This window comes from Blastomyces gilchristii (assembly GCF_000003855.2).
Source record: "Blastomyces gilchristii SLH14081 genomic scaffold supercont1.2, whole genome shotgun sequence".
NCBI classification, from domain to species: Eukaryota; Fungi; Ascomycota; class Eurotiomycetes; order Onygenales; family Ajellomycetaceae; genus Blastomyces; species Blastomyces gilchristii.
This window is the reverse complement of record NW_003101681.1, coordinates 4,313,665-4,332,730: the sequence shown is the minus strand read 5'-3', so window position 1 is coordinate 4,332,730 and position 19,066 is coordinate 4,313,665. Positions and strand designations below refer to the sequence as shown.

Sequence of the window (19,066 nt, the reverse complement as noted above, 5' to 3'; positions counted from 1 at the left end):
AGAGAAGAAGAAAACATGTTCTTATTAAAGTTAAAAAATAAGAAAACAAACAGAACTGTGAATGCAATTTAGAGATTAATAAAGAAAAAATAAAGAAAACTCACACTTATATTATCAATATCTGTGATACTCAATTCTCTCATAACTATCAATTTCTCTCTTCAAAGAAGCAGAGAGTATTATATTCATAGTACAGATAATTGTTGCATTTGATGTAAAGATTATCAGAAATGCACAGACTTCAGAGAAGCTGAACATCAGAGTATGTATAGTTGCAGCAGAGTCTTGAAGACTGATCATCTGTGTATATGATCAGATATTTCTTATGAAGCTGTGTCTGCTCTCTCAGTTATGCTGAAGTATTCAGTCTGAAAATAATGAGAATGTGAAGAGAGAGCTTATCTACTTAGATTAACTTCTGTTATAAATTCATGATATTTGCATTATCTTAATTACTCAGATTTTATGAGTATCTGAGAACTCATCTCTTATTAATAATGAGATTGTGAAAATGCACTGCAGTGTGAGAATCATTGATAGAAAACCTAGACATATTTGCATATACCTGATCAGAGATTGTGTGAGCAGAGAGAAAGTGATTGTAGACTCACAGAGCTGCAGAAGACACTGATAACACTGAGAGCTTTGCAAGAACTGTTAGCTAGAGTCTGTAAGAAATTACTTATAAGAAGACTTACAGCAAAGAGAGAGACTGTGCTGCTTGAAGCCAGAGACTGATCTGAGAGAGAGATGAGATGAGCTGCTGGTCTGAAGATCAGATACAGTGATGAGACTGAGAGAGATGAAGATGTGATTGTGAGCAGCAGTACCCCTGCTTCATCAGCCAGTAAAAAGTAATCAGAGAAGTCATAGAGATGCTTATGAGAAGCTCAGCAGTAATCAGACATTGTTTACAAAGATATTGAAATTGAAAAAATTTTTATTCTTGAGAAGTTCTTGAATCAATATGCAGACATTGTCAGAAACACTCTCTCTCTATTATCTAGATGAAAACACTTCACAGATAAATAAAGATACTCACAGTTTGTAAGAATAAGAGCTGCTATAGAAAAAGGAAAAAGAAGATGAGATTCTGTGAACAGATCTGGGATATTTATACTACTCTAGAGAGATTTGCTTACACTGTGAGTGATTTCACAGAACAGTCAGATCACTCTAGTAAACAAGAGTGATTATGAATTGCAGATCTGAATCTTTCTATATAACTATAAAGAGTGATTGCAGACTGTGAATATCTTGATTCTACAATTCTACAGAGTTGATGAAAGAATGGAAAATTTCTTATAATTCTACAGTGTTAAAGAGTAATGATTTGTAAGAATGAATGAAAGATTAACTTATGAATGTTTCTCTTTGATAAGAGTGATCTCACAGAGAGTGATTCATCTGTGAGATGAATCTGTGTGATGATTACACAAGAACCTTGTGAAAATGATTGAGAGTCAACTGAAACTCTTTTATATGAAAGATGTGAGATAGATCTGTATAATAGTCAGAGAAGAATCTGTAGATTATAAAGAATCTTATAAAATAAGAAACTGAGTGACAGACTCTTTTCTCTTCACAGTAATAAGAGATTTTTCCTCACTGAGATTTTTTATAGATATGAAGAATTTTTAGTGAGTATCACTACAGTGCTGAGCTGACTATGAAGTCACTCAGTGAAAGGCTTCGCGGATGAAGTCTTAGAGAGGGAGGGGTATGTAAGAAATCTCACTTCTCACAGATTCTTTACCCCTATTCCTATCTCTCACATAATTAATAGGGCTAGCGGCCCTTGACTACACACAACTATATAGACTGGAATTCACGAATACTATTCATAACTCAGCTTGAATGCTATGATACATTTGATCTCTATATTTATCTTCCTATCATGAACACTTCTAGTAGTTAACAGTACATATCACGCCAAGCTGCAAACACCCGAATAATCGCCTGCGAGCACTTATTCTTACAGAAGATCAGAGTGATAGATATAGAGAGACTAGAGAAGATAGAAAAGCTTCATGAAATACTTAAACTGAGTGTTACAAAAAGATTGACTGAAGAGTCTCTCAATTCTCTGTGAGAGAAGAAGAAAGAGAGAGAGAAGAAGTCTATACAACTACTCTCTATAATACTGAGAGTCAACACTCTGAGAATCTTTATAAGAATTCTTGAAGAGAGTATCTATAATCTGAAGAGTTTACAGACTTTGAGAAGTGCTGTGAAAGACCTGATATAAGAAGAAATAGAGTATAAGTCTTTATAAGATCTTCTATTCAGATTATCTAAACTGTAACTGAAGAATAAATATACTTAGTATATTTAGAAACTACTCACAGCAGAGATCAATTCTGCAGAAATAAAGAATTAAAGAGACTTAAATAATCTCTTATAAAGAGAGAACTGAATTTATATATCTGTGAATAAGTTTCTATGTATAGAACTTATTAAAAGGTATTATAACTCTTCTCTAGCAGGTTATTTTACAGACACTAGAACTCATGAGTTGCTTATAAGAAAATACTTCTGACTGAAGATATGAGAACTTGTGAAGAAGATAGTGAACTCTTATACTATTTATCAGAGTTCATAAGTAGTGCAGTTTAAATTATATAAAGAACTTACTTCTCTACTCATTTCATAGAAATCTTGAGAATAGCTAGAAATGAATACTCTTATAAGTCTCTCTAAAAGTAAGAATATATATAATACCTGCTTTGACAGTGTACTGATAATAGTGAATTACTTTATCAAGATAACACACTTTATACTCACTTACAAGAACTTAAAGTTAAAGAATTTAACTTATATCTTTATCTGTAATATAATCTGATTGCATGAATTATCTATAAATATTATCTTAGATAGAGAATTAATCTTTATAGAAGAGTTCTAATCTGATCTGATAATTATACTAAAGATCTCATAAGATCTAAGCATGACTTTTCATCAATAGATAGATGATTAGATAGAATATTTAATAAGTATATTAAAATAGTATCTACAGTGCTTTATCAATTACAATCAGAATAACTGAGTGTATTAATTATCATTTACAGAGTTTGTATACAATAACTCAAAGTATGTCAGCATAGATAAAACTCTCTTTGAGATACTCACTGAGACTTATTCATGAATAATCTTGATGAATCTGTAAGAGTACACTATAGAGTGTAATGATATCTGTGAATAAGCTGAGAGAATTCAGAAGATCTGAGAGAAAGCTTATAAATTCTTGAGAAAGACTCAAGAGTATTAGAAGAGATACTATAACTTTAAGCATATTATAAAGAGTTTTAAGAAAGATAATAGAGTCTAACTAAGTTTAGAAAATATTATTATACAGAGATCTAGTAAGAAGCTGAATCTCTTATAAACAGAGTTTTATAAGATTATGAAGAAAGTTAGTTTATAGTTCTACAGATTGAAACTATTATCTGAGTTGTAAATATATAATATTTTTCATATCTCTTTACTCTGTGAATATAAGAAATTCTCAGAAGAGAACTCTGTGACTTATCACTCTGTTTACAAAGTACTAGAGAGTGAAAGAGAATATCAGATTAAAGAGATTATTAACTTAGAGAAGTAAGATTATAAGCTCTGATTCAAGATTCAGTGATAAGAGTATTCTGATAAGATAAATGAGTTCACTTAGAAATTATCTGAACAGATAAGATATCTGTAGAAGCTGAGATATGACTTTTATACTATGAATTCTGATAAGTCAGAATAATGTAGTCTTTACTAAGAATCTGATTATGATAAAAATATTAACACTGTTATTTACAAGCTCTAGTCTATAAGATAATGAGTTTCTACTGAGATGAACAGTTCACAGTGTATATAAGAGAAGAAGAAATCATACTCTTACTAAAGTTAAAAAATAAGAAAATAAAAACAGAGCTGTGAATATAATTTAGAGATTAATAAAGAAAAAATAAAGAAAACTTAAACTCACATTCTCAATACTTATAATACTCAATTCTCTTATAACTATTAATTTCTCTCTTTAAAGAAGTAAAGAGTATTATATCTGTGATACAGACAATTATTGCATTTAATATGAAGACTATCAGAAATACACAGACTTTAGAAGAGCTGAATATCAGAGTATATACAGTTGTAGCAGAATCTTAAGAGCTGACTGTCTGCATGTGTGATTAAATATCTCTTATAAAGCTATATCTGCTCTCTCAGTTGTACTGAAGTATTCAGTCTGAAAATAATTAAGATATGAAGAGAGAACTCATCTACTCAGATCAACTTCTGTCATGAATTCATGACATTTGTATTACCTTAATTACCTGGATTTTGCAGGTACCTGGGGACTCATCTCTCATTAATAATGAGATTGTGGAAATGCGCCGCGGCGCGAGAATCATTGATAGAAAACCTAGACATATTCACATATACCTGATCAGAGATTGTGCAGGTAGAAGAGAGATGATTATAGACTCACAGAGTCATAGAAGACACTGATAACATTAAAAGCTTTATAAGAACTGTTAGCTAGAGTCTGTAAGAAATTACTTATAAGAAGACTTACAGCAAAGAAAGAGACTGCACTGCTTGAAGTCAGAAACTGATCTGAAGAAGATATGAAGTTGACTGCTGATCTGAAGATCAGGTACAGTGATAGAGCTGAAGAGAATGAAGACACTGTTATAAGCAGTGACACTCCTGCTTTATCAGCTGATAAAAAGTGATCAGAGAAGTCACAGAGATACTTATAAGAAGCTCAGCAGCAGTCAGATATTATTTATAAAGATATTGAAATTGAAAAATTTTTATTCTTGAGAAGTTCTTGAATTAATATACAGATATTGTCAGAAACACTCTCTCTCTATTATTTAAGTGAAAATACTTTATAAATAAATGAGAATACTCACAGTTTATAAGAATGAGAGCTGTTATAGAAAAAGAAAAAAGAAGATGAGATTTTATAAATAAATCTGAGATATTTATACTACTCTAGAGAGATTTACTTACACTGTAAGTGATTCTATGAAACAGTCAGATCACTCTAGTAAATAAGAGTGATTATAAATCACAGATCTGAATCTTTCTATATAATTACAAAGAGTGATTACAGACTGTAGATATCTTGATTCTACAATTTTACAGAGTTGATAAAAGAATGAAAAATTCCTCACAATTCTACAGTGTCAAAGAATAATAATTTATAAGAATGAGTAAAAGATTAACTTGTAAATACTTCTCTTTAATAAGAATAATCTTATAGAGAGTGATTCATCTGTGAGATAAATCTATGTAATAATTACACAAGAATCTCATGAAAATAATTAAGAGTCAACTGAAACTCTTCTATATAAAAGATGTGAGATGAATCAGTATAATAGTTAGAGAAGAATCTATAGACTATAAAGAATCTCATAGAATAAGAAACTGAGTGACAGACTCTTTTCTCTTTATAATAATAAGGGATTTTTTCTCACTGAGGTTTTTTTTATAGATGTGAAGAGTTTTTAGTGAGTATCACTGCAGTGCTGAGCTGATTCTATAAAGTCACTCAGTGAAAGACTTCACAGATGAAGTCTTAGAGAGAGAGAAATATGTAAGAAATCTCACTTCTCACAGATTCTTTATCTCTATTTCTATCTCTTATATAATTAATAGAGCTAGTAGCTCTTGACTATACACAACTATATAGACTGAAGTTCATGAATACTATTCATAACTCAGCTTGAATACTATTATACATTTGATCTCTACATTTTATCTTTCTACTGCAAATTCTTCTAGTAGTTAACAGTACATATCACATCAAGCTGCAAACATCTGAATAATCGCCTGCGAGCACTTATTCTTACATTAATACTCTTAAGATTACTGAATTAAGAGTTATCTTTATTATATAGTAACAGTTATCAACTGATTAACAGTATATATACTGTATATAATATAAAGAAATAGATGAGTTTTTCTACTAACTGTATAGATCTTTCTTTTCTCATCTTTATTTAAATTAAATATATAATAAGTGAGTTTCTTATATATTGATTTAAAATGTGAAAAACATAGTTAATAAGTAACTTACAGATCTTTCATTATATTTCATTCTATATATAAAATTCTCTGTAAAAGTGATGTATTTTAGAGATAAAGTTAATAGTAGTAGCAGAATTTTTTGAAAAGATCTCTTTCTTCTATAATATATTTTTCTTTCTCTCTCTCTCAATTGTAACAGTGAGTGTATGAGAGTATTATTCTTAAAGAATAATAAAGAGCTTATTCTAATATTTTCTAGTAAGTAAATGTCTTTATAGTGTAGCTACAGTCTCTGTAACTGTTAAGAAAGCTTAGTTAAAGATGAAGACAGTAATGTTAATAGACTGTAGAAGCACTACTCTTATTATTATATCTTCTTCTTCTTCTTCTTCTACTTCTCTTACAGCTGTGATAGTAGTTATTATATCTTGCAGTAAGATATTATCTCTTCTATTAGTTAGTTTATCTATATTCAGTTCTTTCTCTGCTCTTTTTATTATTATTATAATACTATTCTCTCTCTTAGTTAATACAGTGATATATAACTCTGTGTGATTATTCAGAGAGAAATCTGAAGAGAGCTTAATTCTGAAAATAGTAACTTTAAGAAGTTTAATCTATAGTTTCTCTCTCACAGTATATCTGAGCTCTGCTTAGAATATTACTGAGTTAAGTTTACAGAGTTCTATAGTTTCTTTATCTTCTCTCTGTGAAAAGACTTTAGTATAGTCTCTAATTAGTACTATTATTTATCTATACTATACTAAGCAGCTGAAGAAGAAGAAAATCTTATATATCTATCTCTTCTCTCACTTCTGTTATTTCTGTTATATCTGTAATAATGACTTCTATCTCTCTATAAGTATTATCTACTCTATAAGAAGATATTGTATTAACTCTGACAAGAAGCTCAGATACTCAAGTAGTACAGAGTGAGAATCTCAGAGCTTCAAGTATTAATAAATTCTATTAAAACTGAGAAGATCTCTCTTACTTATTTATAAAAGAAAATGAAAGTGTGAATCTCTGAGATGAAAAAATATCTCAGAATAACTGATCTTAAGAAGAAGTCAGTTAATATCACTGTTAAAAGTGCTGTAAAGATTAATTACTGATTAAAGAGAATCTCACTTCAGTTAAAACAGATAACTGAGATACTTTATAAGTTAATAAATTGATAATTTCAGTATCTTTTATACTCTTTTATAGTATATATACTCTTCTACAGCATGCTTCTCTGTAGTACTGCAGTACTAATTTCTCAGCAGATAAAGATATTAGTACTGAAGACTTCAATAATAAAGAATAAGTTGAATGAAAATATAATTATTAATAAGTAGACTCTGAAGTTCTCTCTTTTTACTTTTTCAGCAGACTGTAGTCTTATTAGAATAATAGCAGCTCACAGATTAATAATATTAATCTTTTTATTAATTTTAAATATTTCTTTTCTCTAATCACTTCAGAAATTTTACACTTGTATAGTTTTATTAAACTTCTAAAAAACTCTTTAAGAGAAAATAGAAGAAGAGTGTTATAGAGCTTATAAAACACTGACTTATTACTATAAAATTATCTCTAAAAAAACTCTTTAAGAAAAAATAAGAAGTCTTAAGCAGTATTTCTTACTTAATATCTATAATATATAACAGAGTAATCTCTACTAGCTGTCTTATAGCTTATAATCTCTTTCTCAGTATTTTTCAAATACTTAAGTGATTCTTATAAATTCTCTGACAATGAATAATCTTTTTATTTAATAAGATATTGAAGCTTATTATAATATATTCATTTATTCAATATTTTCTTTATAAGATATTCAGTATCACTCATTCACTCTTAATCTTAATATTATTCAGTTAAGACAGCTCTGCTCTGAAATGTTACTTATAGAGCTTTAAATAGAAAATATGAAAAACAGAATGAATTGATTTCAATTCTGTGAGTAATTTTAACTTATATATCTGCTTACTTATCACTCTTATTACTAAGAAAGATTCTAGTTACTACTCACTAAGCTTCTTATACAGTCTTATTATCTTGATATTCTTTACTAAAAGTAGTACTTAATTCTCTATTAAGAACTTCATTAAAAGATATTTTTAATTATAGTATTTTATCTATTACTTCTGAGTACAGTGAATACTTTTTACTGTCTTCTTATAAATTTTATTTAAAAGTTTCAATCTTACTTTTACTTCTGATACTGAGAAGTACTCTATTCTCTATATTTATTTAATATTCTGACTGTCTATTTCTCTCTTTGAAATATTATCTGTAATATCACTGAGTAATAAAGAATTATATTTATAATAAATATAGAAAGAAGATATCTTTAAGATTACATTCTTTACATTATTATATATGAATTCAGTAATTAGAAGATATTTGAGTCAATTATTCTGATAATATAAATAGAATACTTAAAGATACTATTCTAGTGTCTGATTCTGATATTTAATCTGATCATCTGTCTGCAGATGAAATATAATACTGAGAAGAAATCTTATTATAAGATAATAGTAAAAAGCTGATCAGTATTTACTGATGAAGAGAGATTCTTAATCTGTTATTAATAATTTTAAAGCACTGTGATTATAAATGATAATATTTAAAAACAGATTAGTTAATTCAGAGGCTTTAATCTTTTTATAAATAGAGATATATTTAATCATCTTTATAAAATAGTTAATAATAATTAAAATTAAGTTATATTCTTTGACTCTTATTAACTTCAGTAGATTAACTATAAAATTCATTAATAGATTCTATTATAAACTCTTTGAAATAGATAGTAATATTAACTTACTATATTACTTATACTGTGAAATCTTTATTTTTTAATAGATATTATAAGTCTTAATATACTCTTTGACATCTGTCTAAAGCTTGTCTTAAATATATTTATATTTTAAAAGCTTCTCAGTCTTCTTTAACTTAAAGTGCTTTATATAAGAATTATTATAATGAATTCTTAATAACTTCTGATACACTATTCTACTATAAGAAATAAAGACTAAATCATTCAGCAGTAGAAGTTCACATTCTTCTAGTTATTAGTAACTTGATTTCTTAGCAGCACTGCTCTGCTCAGAGTCTATCTCTTTCAAGTTTAAACTGAATTCTTTCTTCTTCAACTTCTGAATTTAAGCTGTAGTAGAGATATTCTTCTTCTATAACTTATTAATAAATTTCAAAAGTAGTTAGATTAAAAGATTGTAGATCATTTCATTCTTTATTAATTTAATAATTATAAGATATAATATGAGAAGCTCATAATCTTCAGTGTCAGTTCTCTATAAGAATCTGAGTTTTCTTCTATCTTCTATACTGAGTTATGTAGCTGTCTTATTAACACTGTTTCTGAGCTTCAGAGAATTTTAATTCTCTGCAGTCAGCTTCTTCTGCAGTGATGAGCCCCGGTGGCCGAATAGTTAATGCGGTCACCTGGTAGCGTCTTGGCATGGGAAATCAAGGCGCGTGGGTTCAAAACCCGCAGGGGATATATTAAATCTGAAACTCAAGCACCTCAGGTTTCTAATAAATACAGAGATGTACAAATCACTTCAATAAATCACTCTATGTTTCTGAGCTGAGAAGTTATTATTGCATGTATTTAATTATCACTTCTTTGTATTTTCCTATGTTCTTGTTATCTTGATATAATCTCAACATCTGTATTTTCTTCTGTATAATCAACACTTGACCTGTATTTAACATTATATAAGGACTTATCATAAGCTCTGCTTGCATATGAGTATAATGAAAGAATAATAATAATAATAATAATAATTCTGCAGTGATGATAGAGATTCTTTTATAGAATTCTTCTCTGTATTAATAATATTATAATTAAGCTGTTTAGATAGTGTATTAGCAGAGTTAAGCTAATCTGAATAATATCAGATATAGAAATTATACTCTGAAAGCAGCTTTACTTATCTGACTTGATGTTCTATCAAGCTCTTTATTATTAAGAAGTAATATAGATTTATATAATTAGTAAGAACTTACACTAAGTACTTACTACTCTGAAGATAATATTATCAAATTTTAAAGAATTTAATAATTACTAATAGCTCTTGATTATGAGTATTATATCTTCTCTATATAAGTGATAACTTCTTGAAGAAGAAGGTCACTGATCTTTATTTATAATGTTTTATAAACTCTGTGAAAAAGTCTTCTTTTATAGACATTTTATTGTCTGTATTCTCAGAGATGATTATTCTCTGATTCTTTCAACATTGAAAGATCTCTAGTATCAACTGTGAAAAGATTTCATAGATCTCATTCTCAGATATATCAGTCTTACACTGACTGAGTAAGTTAGAGTTAAAGTGATTCAGTATTATAATATCTATAAAAGCTTGTTTTAATTCTGTAAATATCTATACAGTGTCTTGAGTGAGAGTAAATAGTCTTATTTTTCTATCTTTCACACTTCTCTTTAACAGATCTGTAAGAGAGACAGTAATCTGTGAATATATATAGATAAATTATCTGTAGAAATTCACAAATTCTAGAAATATCTGTATCTTACAGTATATCTGCAGTGCTGATCAGTTCTCAATGATAAAGACCTAACTTCTGTTTATTAAAATACTGTTCATCTCAATAATATAATCTAAGAAATTAATCTTCAGTATATAGAATGAGTATTTTTCAGTATTTATATAGAGTTAATACTGTCTTAAGTAACTTAATACTTCTTAAACATGAGTATCATGTTCTTTCTCTGTTTTCAAGAAGATTAGAATGTCATTCAGATATATTATATAGAAGATGTTAACAAGGTCTTACAGTGTCTCATTTATATAGATCTGAAAGATAACTGAAGTGTTATAAAGATTAAAAGATAAAACAAAATATTCAAAATTACTGTACTTAATATAAAAAGCTGTTTTTTAAACATCATTTTCATTAACTCTGATTGTATGATAGATATTCTGTATATCAATCTTTGTGAACATCTTTACTTCAGATAATCAATCAATCATCTTATTAATTAATGATAATGAATAGTGATTCTTAACTATTATCTTATTAAGACCTCTGTAGTCTATACATAGACATAGTCTATTATTATTATTATTATTATTATTATTATTCTTTCATTATACTCATATGCAAGCGGAGCTTACGATGAGTTCTTGCGTGATGTTAAATACAGGTTAAGTGTTGATTATACAGAAGGAAATACAGATGTTGAGATCATGCTAAAATAACAAGAACATAGGAAATACAAAGAAGTGACAATTAGATACATGTGATAATAACTTCTCAGCTCAGAAACATAGAGCAATTTATTGAAGCAATTTATACACCTCTGTATTTATTAGAAATCTGAGATGCTTGAGTTCCGGATTTAATGTATCCTCTGCAGGTTTCGAACTCACACACCTTGATTTCCCACGCCAAGGCGCTACTGAGTGGCCGTATTAATCATTCGGCCACCGGGGACATAGTCTATTATCTTTCTTAAGTATAAAGAGTATAGATGTCTCTGCTGAACTCTTTGATAAGTGTATTCAGTTCTTTGATTGCACTTCTTCAAGATATTTACACAGAATATTTAATTTCTTTACAGATAAGTTATAAAGAGATCTGTACAGTACTGTTATATTATCTTTAAGATAAATCTTATATTATATCTTGATATTAGAAAACTTCACTGCTTTTCTTTTCAAAAAGACATTCTTATAATCTGTAAAGAGATATTATATATATTCATCTTCAATGATAAATACTGCTGCTAATCTTGTAGTGAAAATGATGACTTTTTCATCTATCTTCAAGTCTCAGTTATCTGCTATATAGTATATTAACTCTATCTTTTTCTTAAGATTCTTTCAATGAAACTCTTCAGATTTCTCTATTACTGTCTCTTTATTAGTGAGATAGTATCATTATATCTGAGTGACTCAGTTAATAAGAGAATTATTTTCTCTCAATCATAAAAGATCTAGAATGATGTTCTTATTTATAATATTAATTATATGAAGAAGCAGACTACTCTTCTTGAAGATTTCTTCTAAGTCTATAATTACACACTTTATCTGAATTATATTAAAATAATGATATTTCATTTCATCAGTAAATTTCATATAATCTGATAAGTCTATCTTCTTTTAACTCTTTATCAAAGAAAAGAAATAGAATATGAAGTTAATGTTTACTTTGAAGTTAAGTAAACATCTCACTGATATCTTCTTATTCAGAGTATACATTGTAATCATAATATAAACTCAGAGATATAAGAATTATCAATTCTTTATTTCTTTCTCTTCTTTATCTTTCATGAATACATTTATCAGAAGAGAAGTTAACTTTGAGAAGATATCTTCTTAGTTTCTTCTCTTTTTCAGTTTCTTATAATTACTGATATAGTGATTATCAGCTCTGCAGTTAAAATAGAGATCTTTATTAAATCTTTTTTAATATTTCTTCATAGTAAGTGAAGAATCAGAATACTTGAAATTCTTCTTTACTTTCTCTATACTGAAGCTGTCACAGTGCTGTTTAGATTCTATTATTAATTACTTAGAAGTCTTACTGAATTTTTTCTCAGAGAATTGATTATTCAAATAGATTTAAGAAGTCAGATTGATATACTCAGTGTAATTAATTAATAAACTCTGATACTATAATATTATTATCTGCATCTTATAAGTCAGCTTCATGAGATAAAGCTGTGTCTTTAATTAATTCAAATCATCAGTTAATTTCTCTCAATATTCTTTAAATCTTACATTGAAATTGAAAGAATTCTCATTATTTTATTAATATAATAAGTTGAATCACTGCACTGCTATAAAGCTGTAATTATAATAATCTTTGATTTGATTCAGTAGAAAGTTCTTGAATTCTTCTTAAGTTATTACAGTATCAGTACACTCAAGCTTTCTTTTCTTAATAATTCAAGTAGTTGTAGAGATGTCTTCAAGAAGATTAACAGTGTATATTACTCATATCTTATAAGTATTATACTAGCTCAGATTAAGGCAGAATTTCTGTTCAAGAATATAAGTAAAGCTGTGAAATTCAGATAATATATTTCTCTTATATCTCAGAGAATCTCTGATCTTAATCTCTCTATCTTTATAATAGATATAGATGTGTAGAGACTGTGACAGTGATAGAGTAACTAAAGAACTTATATTAAAGTATACAGTGAGTTCAGAAATCTCAGATTTCTGTTAAAGTAGAGATATACATACTTTAGAGAATAATATAGAGTTTCTCTCAGAGAGTAAGATTAGATTAGTCTCAGTATAAATATATAAGATTATATCAGTCTGTTAAAGCTTGACTAATTTAAACTTATAATTAGATTAAGTGATTTGAATTGTAATATGATAAAACTGAAGTGATGACTAGTTAACAGTATTATATAAAAGTAGTTGTTTAAGAAGCTATATAAGTAAGCTTGACTATCTTGCTTAAATAGTGAGCTTATAGACTACAGAGTTATTATGAGAATATCACAGATATAATACTTAGTATATTAAGAAGATTATATAAGAAATGCAGTAACTCTTATATATATTTCAGTAGAAGAAAAATGAATCACTGACTTCTTTAATAAGAAGTCAGTATCTAGCTATTCTATATAGATAATGAGCAGATACTCTTCTCTCATTCTATAAGTAAGAATAGTCAGAGTAATATCTCAGCAGCATCTCACTGTCAAGAAAGAGTAATCTGCTAATCTTATATAGAAGTGAGATTCTTATATTTATTAATCAGATCTTTCTATAATATATCTGAATAATGTCATAGAGTGGTTGAAAACTGGTTCAAACAGGATGAAATCATCCGTATAAAAGTGATGAGCCGTGTGAAACCGCAGCGGGGCCTTGACACGGCCGGGGGCGTGATATATATATTTAAGAATCACAGTCATCAGTCAATAACTGAAGAAGGTTTGAAATCAATAATTAAAGAAATAAGATTCTTTGCAGATTGAATATAAGATAACTGCTCAGTGATATTATTAAAAGATGAATTATTATAACTTTGAGCAGAGCACTTGCTGAATAGTATATAATAATACTTATATTTAACTTCTGAGTAATGAGATTGTAAGTTGAATAGATGATATTGAATATAATAAAGCAATCATTGAGACTTCTTTAAGAAAGATGATAAAATGATTAATAAGTAGAAAGAAGAAGAAGAATCAGAAGAATGAATTTATAACTGCTATATTCAATTCTTCTATACAGATCTCTTAATTATCAGCAGTTATATTCTCTTCTTCAGCTTTGACAGCTTCAACTTCATCAAATATAATATTTTCAAGTGAGATAATCAATATGATGATGATGAAATATATAATGAAAGAAATAGAAGAACTGAATTTACAATCTTATTATCATTTATATTTAGATCTGTTATCAAATCTTTCATTGAATTCTTTATTAAATTTGCTATTGAATTCTTCATTGAATTCTTCATTGAATTCACTGTCAAATTTATTATTAAATCTGCTGTTAAATTCTTTATTGAATCTGCTGTTAAATTCTTCATTGAATCTGCTATTGAATTCTTTATTGATTTCACTGTTAACTTTATCAAATTCATCTTCAATTTAAAGTAGTTCAATATCTTAATTTAATGAATAAGCAGATTTATTCTTTGATGAATACTTTAAATAATTGATAATCTGAAGACTTAATAAAGCTTCTGATTTATTAAATATCAAGTTCATTCTTCAGAAGAAAGAATTTGAATTAAATCATCTACAGATGATGATAAGAAAATAGTTACTTAATATAAATATTGAGAAGAGTATATTTTAAATTATAAAAAATGAATTAAAAAGTTCATTATAATAGACAAGATTGTAGAAATTTAAATCATCTCTATTAACTGCTTATAGTAATGAGAGCTAGACTGACCGTGTGACCGTGTCTGAGACCAGGACTAGATTTTTTGATAGTTTTATTATCAATTCGACTGATCTCATTACATGGTTTTAACATTAGATAGTAGTTTCATACTGTCTCAGTGAGACTTACTGTCTACTTTTATCACATTTTTCAAATAAGATCATGATTTCTACTTCTCAATTTAAATTATTTTTATTGCTTTAAATGACTTTAAATCTCATTTAAGTGTTATCAAAAAGTGTTACTTTTTAAAAAATTAAAAATAGTCTAAAAAAAACCTTAAAATGTCTAAAAATAGTAACTTTATACTAAGAATGAAACTAAATGAGATTAAATGAGATCACTTTCTTATTTTTTTCAAGTCATGATTTCATTTTAAGATCTGATATATAGTCACTTTACATGTTTTTTTAATAGCCAGTCCCAGCGGGATTCACGCCAAGAAATGTATGAGATCAGATCAAATGAGACTAAATGTGAAATTCATGATTTCAGCGGCCAGTCTAATAAGAGCAGATCTTATACTACTTCAATCTCTAAATCTATATTATAGTTGAATGAATTACAATCTGAATCTTTCTAATTATTATAATACTATTCTATATAAGCAGATCTGAAATATTCTTTTATATCTTTTTCTCTTATAAAGTTCTCAACTATATAATATAAAAAAGCTTCAAAATCTCTATTAAACTGAGTATCTAACTGATCTCTATATCTTCTAATTTATTTCTTCAATGTGTGAAAAGACTTCTCTATAGAATTATAGTTAGATAAATATAATAATAAGAATAATAATTCAATATCTGTATCTCTGCAAAGATTCTTCAATTCTTAAGATCAATGAGTATTATAATTATTCATTACTAAGTAGTAATAATCTTATTAATATTTAAGCAGTATCTGAATATATACAAACTTATTAAATCTCTCTGTATTGTAGAATCTCTGATATATATTATAATTAATATATTTATTAACAGTTATTATGAATAAGATTGATTATCTTTGAGATTATTTACAGAGTCTTCTAATATGATAAGAGAATTCTCTGCTTGATTATTTATATTATTAATTCATTATATATTTATTTACAGCACTCTCATTTAAAAAGATCAGTTGATTAGAGAGATACTGAGTGAGTTAAATATATTATTCAGCTTGAAGTTCTTCATTATATTAAGTAACTATGAGTTCAATCTATATTATAGAACTAATGAATTAGTAAATTCTATATATTAAGTAATATTTAATTATAATATTAATTATCTTCTTTCATATTAAATTCAGTTTCTTCAACACTCTAGATATTGACTGCAGATGAATATCAACATTAAATTCATTCTTTATAAAGTAGATAGTCTTATCATGATATGCAGGCAGTAGTTGAATATATCTTGAAAAAATTCTTCAATTCTGATAAGATATCTAGTATGATCTTTAACTTTACACTGCATGTTGAATGAAGTTCTCTAACAGTTTCAAAGCAGTGAAGATTTTATTGAATTCAATATACAGTAGTCAGATGACAATCAATACTTTATACAATCTCAGCAGATATATAATCATTCTTAAGAAGATGTACAATCTTGTTGATGATGAAATCACAGAGTTGAGATGACATATTGATGATAAAGGTAAGAAAGACATGTATTTGAATGATATTTGATTGAAAAAGACATGTATTGAATGATATTGAATGATTCTAGAGAAATGCAGATATTTTGATTTTTTGGTGGTGTTTTGCTACTAATTTTCAGGGGGGGCTGGGAAAATTCTGTTTTCGCAAGTAATATGTCCGCCACAATATCTACCCCTTGTTCCCGGTCACATTTCTGTCAACAAACACAAATCCTCAACATTCAAACCACGGACATACCTCCAAATAACCAAACATCTCTCTTCCATCTTTGATAAACAAAATAGAGAATACACCCCCCATCATGTTCTCATTTCTTCCCACAGTCAACCTCCCGACGCTCGTCCTCCTCCATGCCCTGGGTCTCACCGCGCTCGGCACATACCTCACCTTTACTCGGATTCCTACGACACTTGGGATAGCAAGCACGGGCCTAGGTCTGTCTTACCTCTTCACATCCTACGTGCCCATCGAAGAAAATCAATTCCTCCACGCCAGCGTACCAGTGCGCATGATTCTGGCAGCTTTGGCAGCTGCGCGGCTTCCGACTGCGCCCAAATCGGAGCGCAAGAGTCTAATGATTCTCATTTTGTATGATTTTTTGGGCGGGTTGATGGTGGGATATATTCTTGGCCAGTGGAATGGGAAACTCCCGGGGTATTGATAGAACAGATTGTATTCTGCGACGAGGATTGGATTTGACTGGTTCAGAGAAGGCGGGGATTCGTATATATATCGTGGGATTGGGGCTAGGGCTCTCGGATAGATAAACACACTCCTGGATGGATTATGGCATTGTCGCGCTCTCCGCAAATAATGCGGCATTGATCGATTCAAAGTTCTGTGAAATGGAGATTGTTCAATTATTTTGATACATGTGGAACTTCCATAAATATAGAAAACCCACGTGATATAGACCATCTCCAACCTTGGGTTGCAGACCCAGAATGCCCCGCGCTTCTTTGTGCGGACCGGAAGAAGATTTACATATATGCTGCTGAAATCAGATGTTCTCGCTGGTGATAGGTATATAATAAGAACGTCTGTTACCATCGTTTCAAACCCCTGTGTCTTCGAAGTCGAGGGAGTTTGCCTTCACACAAGATACCGCGCAGCCGATGTAAGGGGGCACATTACCAGAGCAACTCCGCATACCTGTTGGATTGCTAATACTATCAAAAGGATTTTTTCTTTTTCGAGGTTCAGCAACTTTTAAGAAATTCCCATCATTCTCGTCGTGGAGCTGACCAATGCCTCCTATCCCTGGAAATGGGGCATTCAATCAGCCGCGCATTGTCTGCTACTACCAGACCTATTACCCAAACACCAGCACCACATACATCTCAATGCTACCTCTGATGCTTAATAACTCGGGTATAACACATGCCATTCTTGCTGCCATCCACATTAATGGGGAGCCAAATAATATAACCCTGAATGATCACTGCCCGGAGGATCCCCGGTACCTGCCCCTATGGGCAGAAGCACGCGTTATGCAAACCCAGGGGATCAAAGTCATGGGCATGCTGGGCGGAGCTGCGCGGGGGACCTTCGAACGGCTGGATCAAGATGCTTCTACCTTTGAGCGGTATTATGTTCCTCTTCGAGACATGATCCAGAACCACGCTCTCGATGGCTTAGACCTTGACGTGGAGGAGGACATGTCACTTGAAGGTATTATCCGATTAATCGATCGTCTCAAGGCGGATTTTGGGGAACATTTCATCATCACTTTGGCACCTGTTGCCACCGCCCTGATCGAGGGACTGCCGCACTTGTCTGGCTTCGATTATAAGGCACTCGAAGCTGCTAGGGGCTCGAAGATTGCATGGTATAATACCCAATTTTATAATGGCTGGGGCGGCATCGACACTACCGGAGTGTATGACAGGATAATTGCAGAAGGATGGGCGCCAGAGAAAGTTGTGGCAGGAACCTTAACCAATCCTGGAAATGGATCCCAGGGTTATGTGCCAATGGACAAGTTAAGCGCGGTTCTGGGAACGTTAATGCTAAGATATCCAACTTTTGGAGGAGTTATGGGGTGGGAATATTTCAATGCGTTTCCTGATGTCCATAGGCCATGGCAGTGGGCTGCTTGTATGTCTCTGGTGATGGGGATGAAAAGTGTATACTCGGCGGTAGCTGCATGGAATATTCAACAGACACGATCAAATTAGCTCAATATTGTATTTTATTTATGGTCTATTATTGTCCTCCTTTGGTTGTTTGCGGGGACCGCAAAGACATTTCGAGATATAGGTTATTTATTTACCCTTTCGCTATTGCTTTTGTCTGGTTTTTGCTCGGAGTTTTTTTCATTGGGAACGTTGCTGCCTATGGCGTCATAAATTTACTTAAATAAATACTAAGTCCACAACACGAGGCGCAACTTCACCATCCCCCGTTCAACAAGCCACGTATTAATAAATAACAGAAAACTCAGCGTCCATCCGGTGCAGGAGAGGGTGGAATTGCGATCGCTTTGATAGGATTGCTCCCCATGCGAATT

At 29.9% G+C, this 19,066-nt stretch overlaps 2 protein-coding genes across 2 annotated transcripts; both read left to right on the top strand.

Annotated features, from left to right (window-relative positions):
* Positions 1 to 16,858: 16,858 nt before the first annotated feature.
* BDBG_01321 (uncharacterized protein) lies at positions 16,859 to 17,218 on the top strand (the record flags this gene model as incomplete). Its single annotated transcript, XM_002628367.1, has 1 exon — positions 16,859 to 17,218. The coding sequence occupies one exon, from the start codon at positions 16,859 to 16,861 to the stop codon at positions 17,216 to 17,218; it is 360 nt and encodes a 119-aa protein (XP_002628413.1).
* A 586-nt stretch (positions 17,219 to 17,804) lies between these two features.
* On the top strand, positions 17,805 to 18,734 carry BDBG_01320 (chitinase; the record flags this gene model as incomplete). The annotated part of the gene is made up of 1 exon (XM_002628366.1): positions 17,805 to 18,734. The coding sequence occupies one exon, from the start codon at positions 17,805 to 17,807 to the stop codon at positions 18,732 to 18,734; it is 930 nt and encodes a 309-aa protein (XP_002628412.1).
* Positions 18,735 to 19,066: the final 332 nt, after the last annotated feature.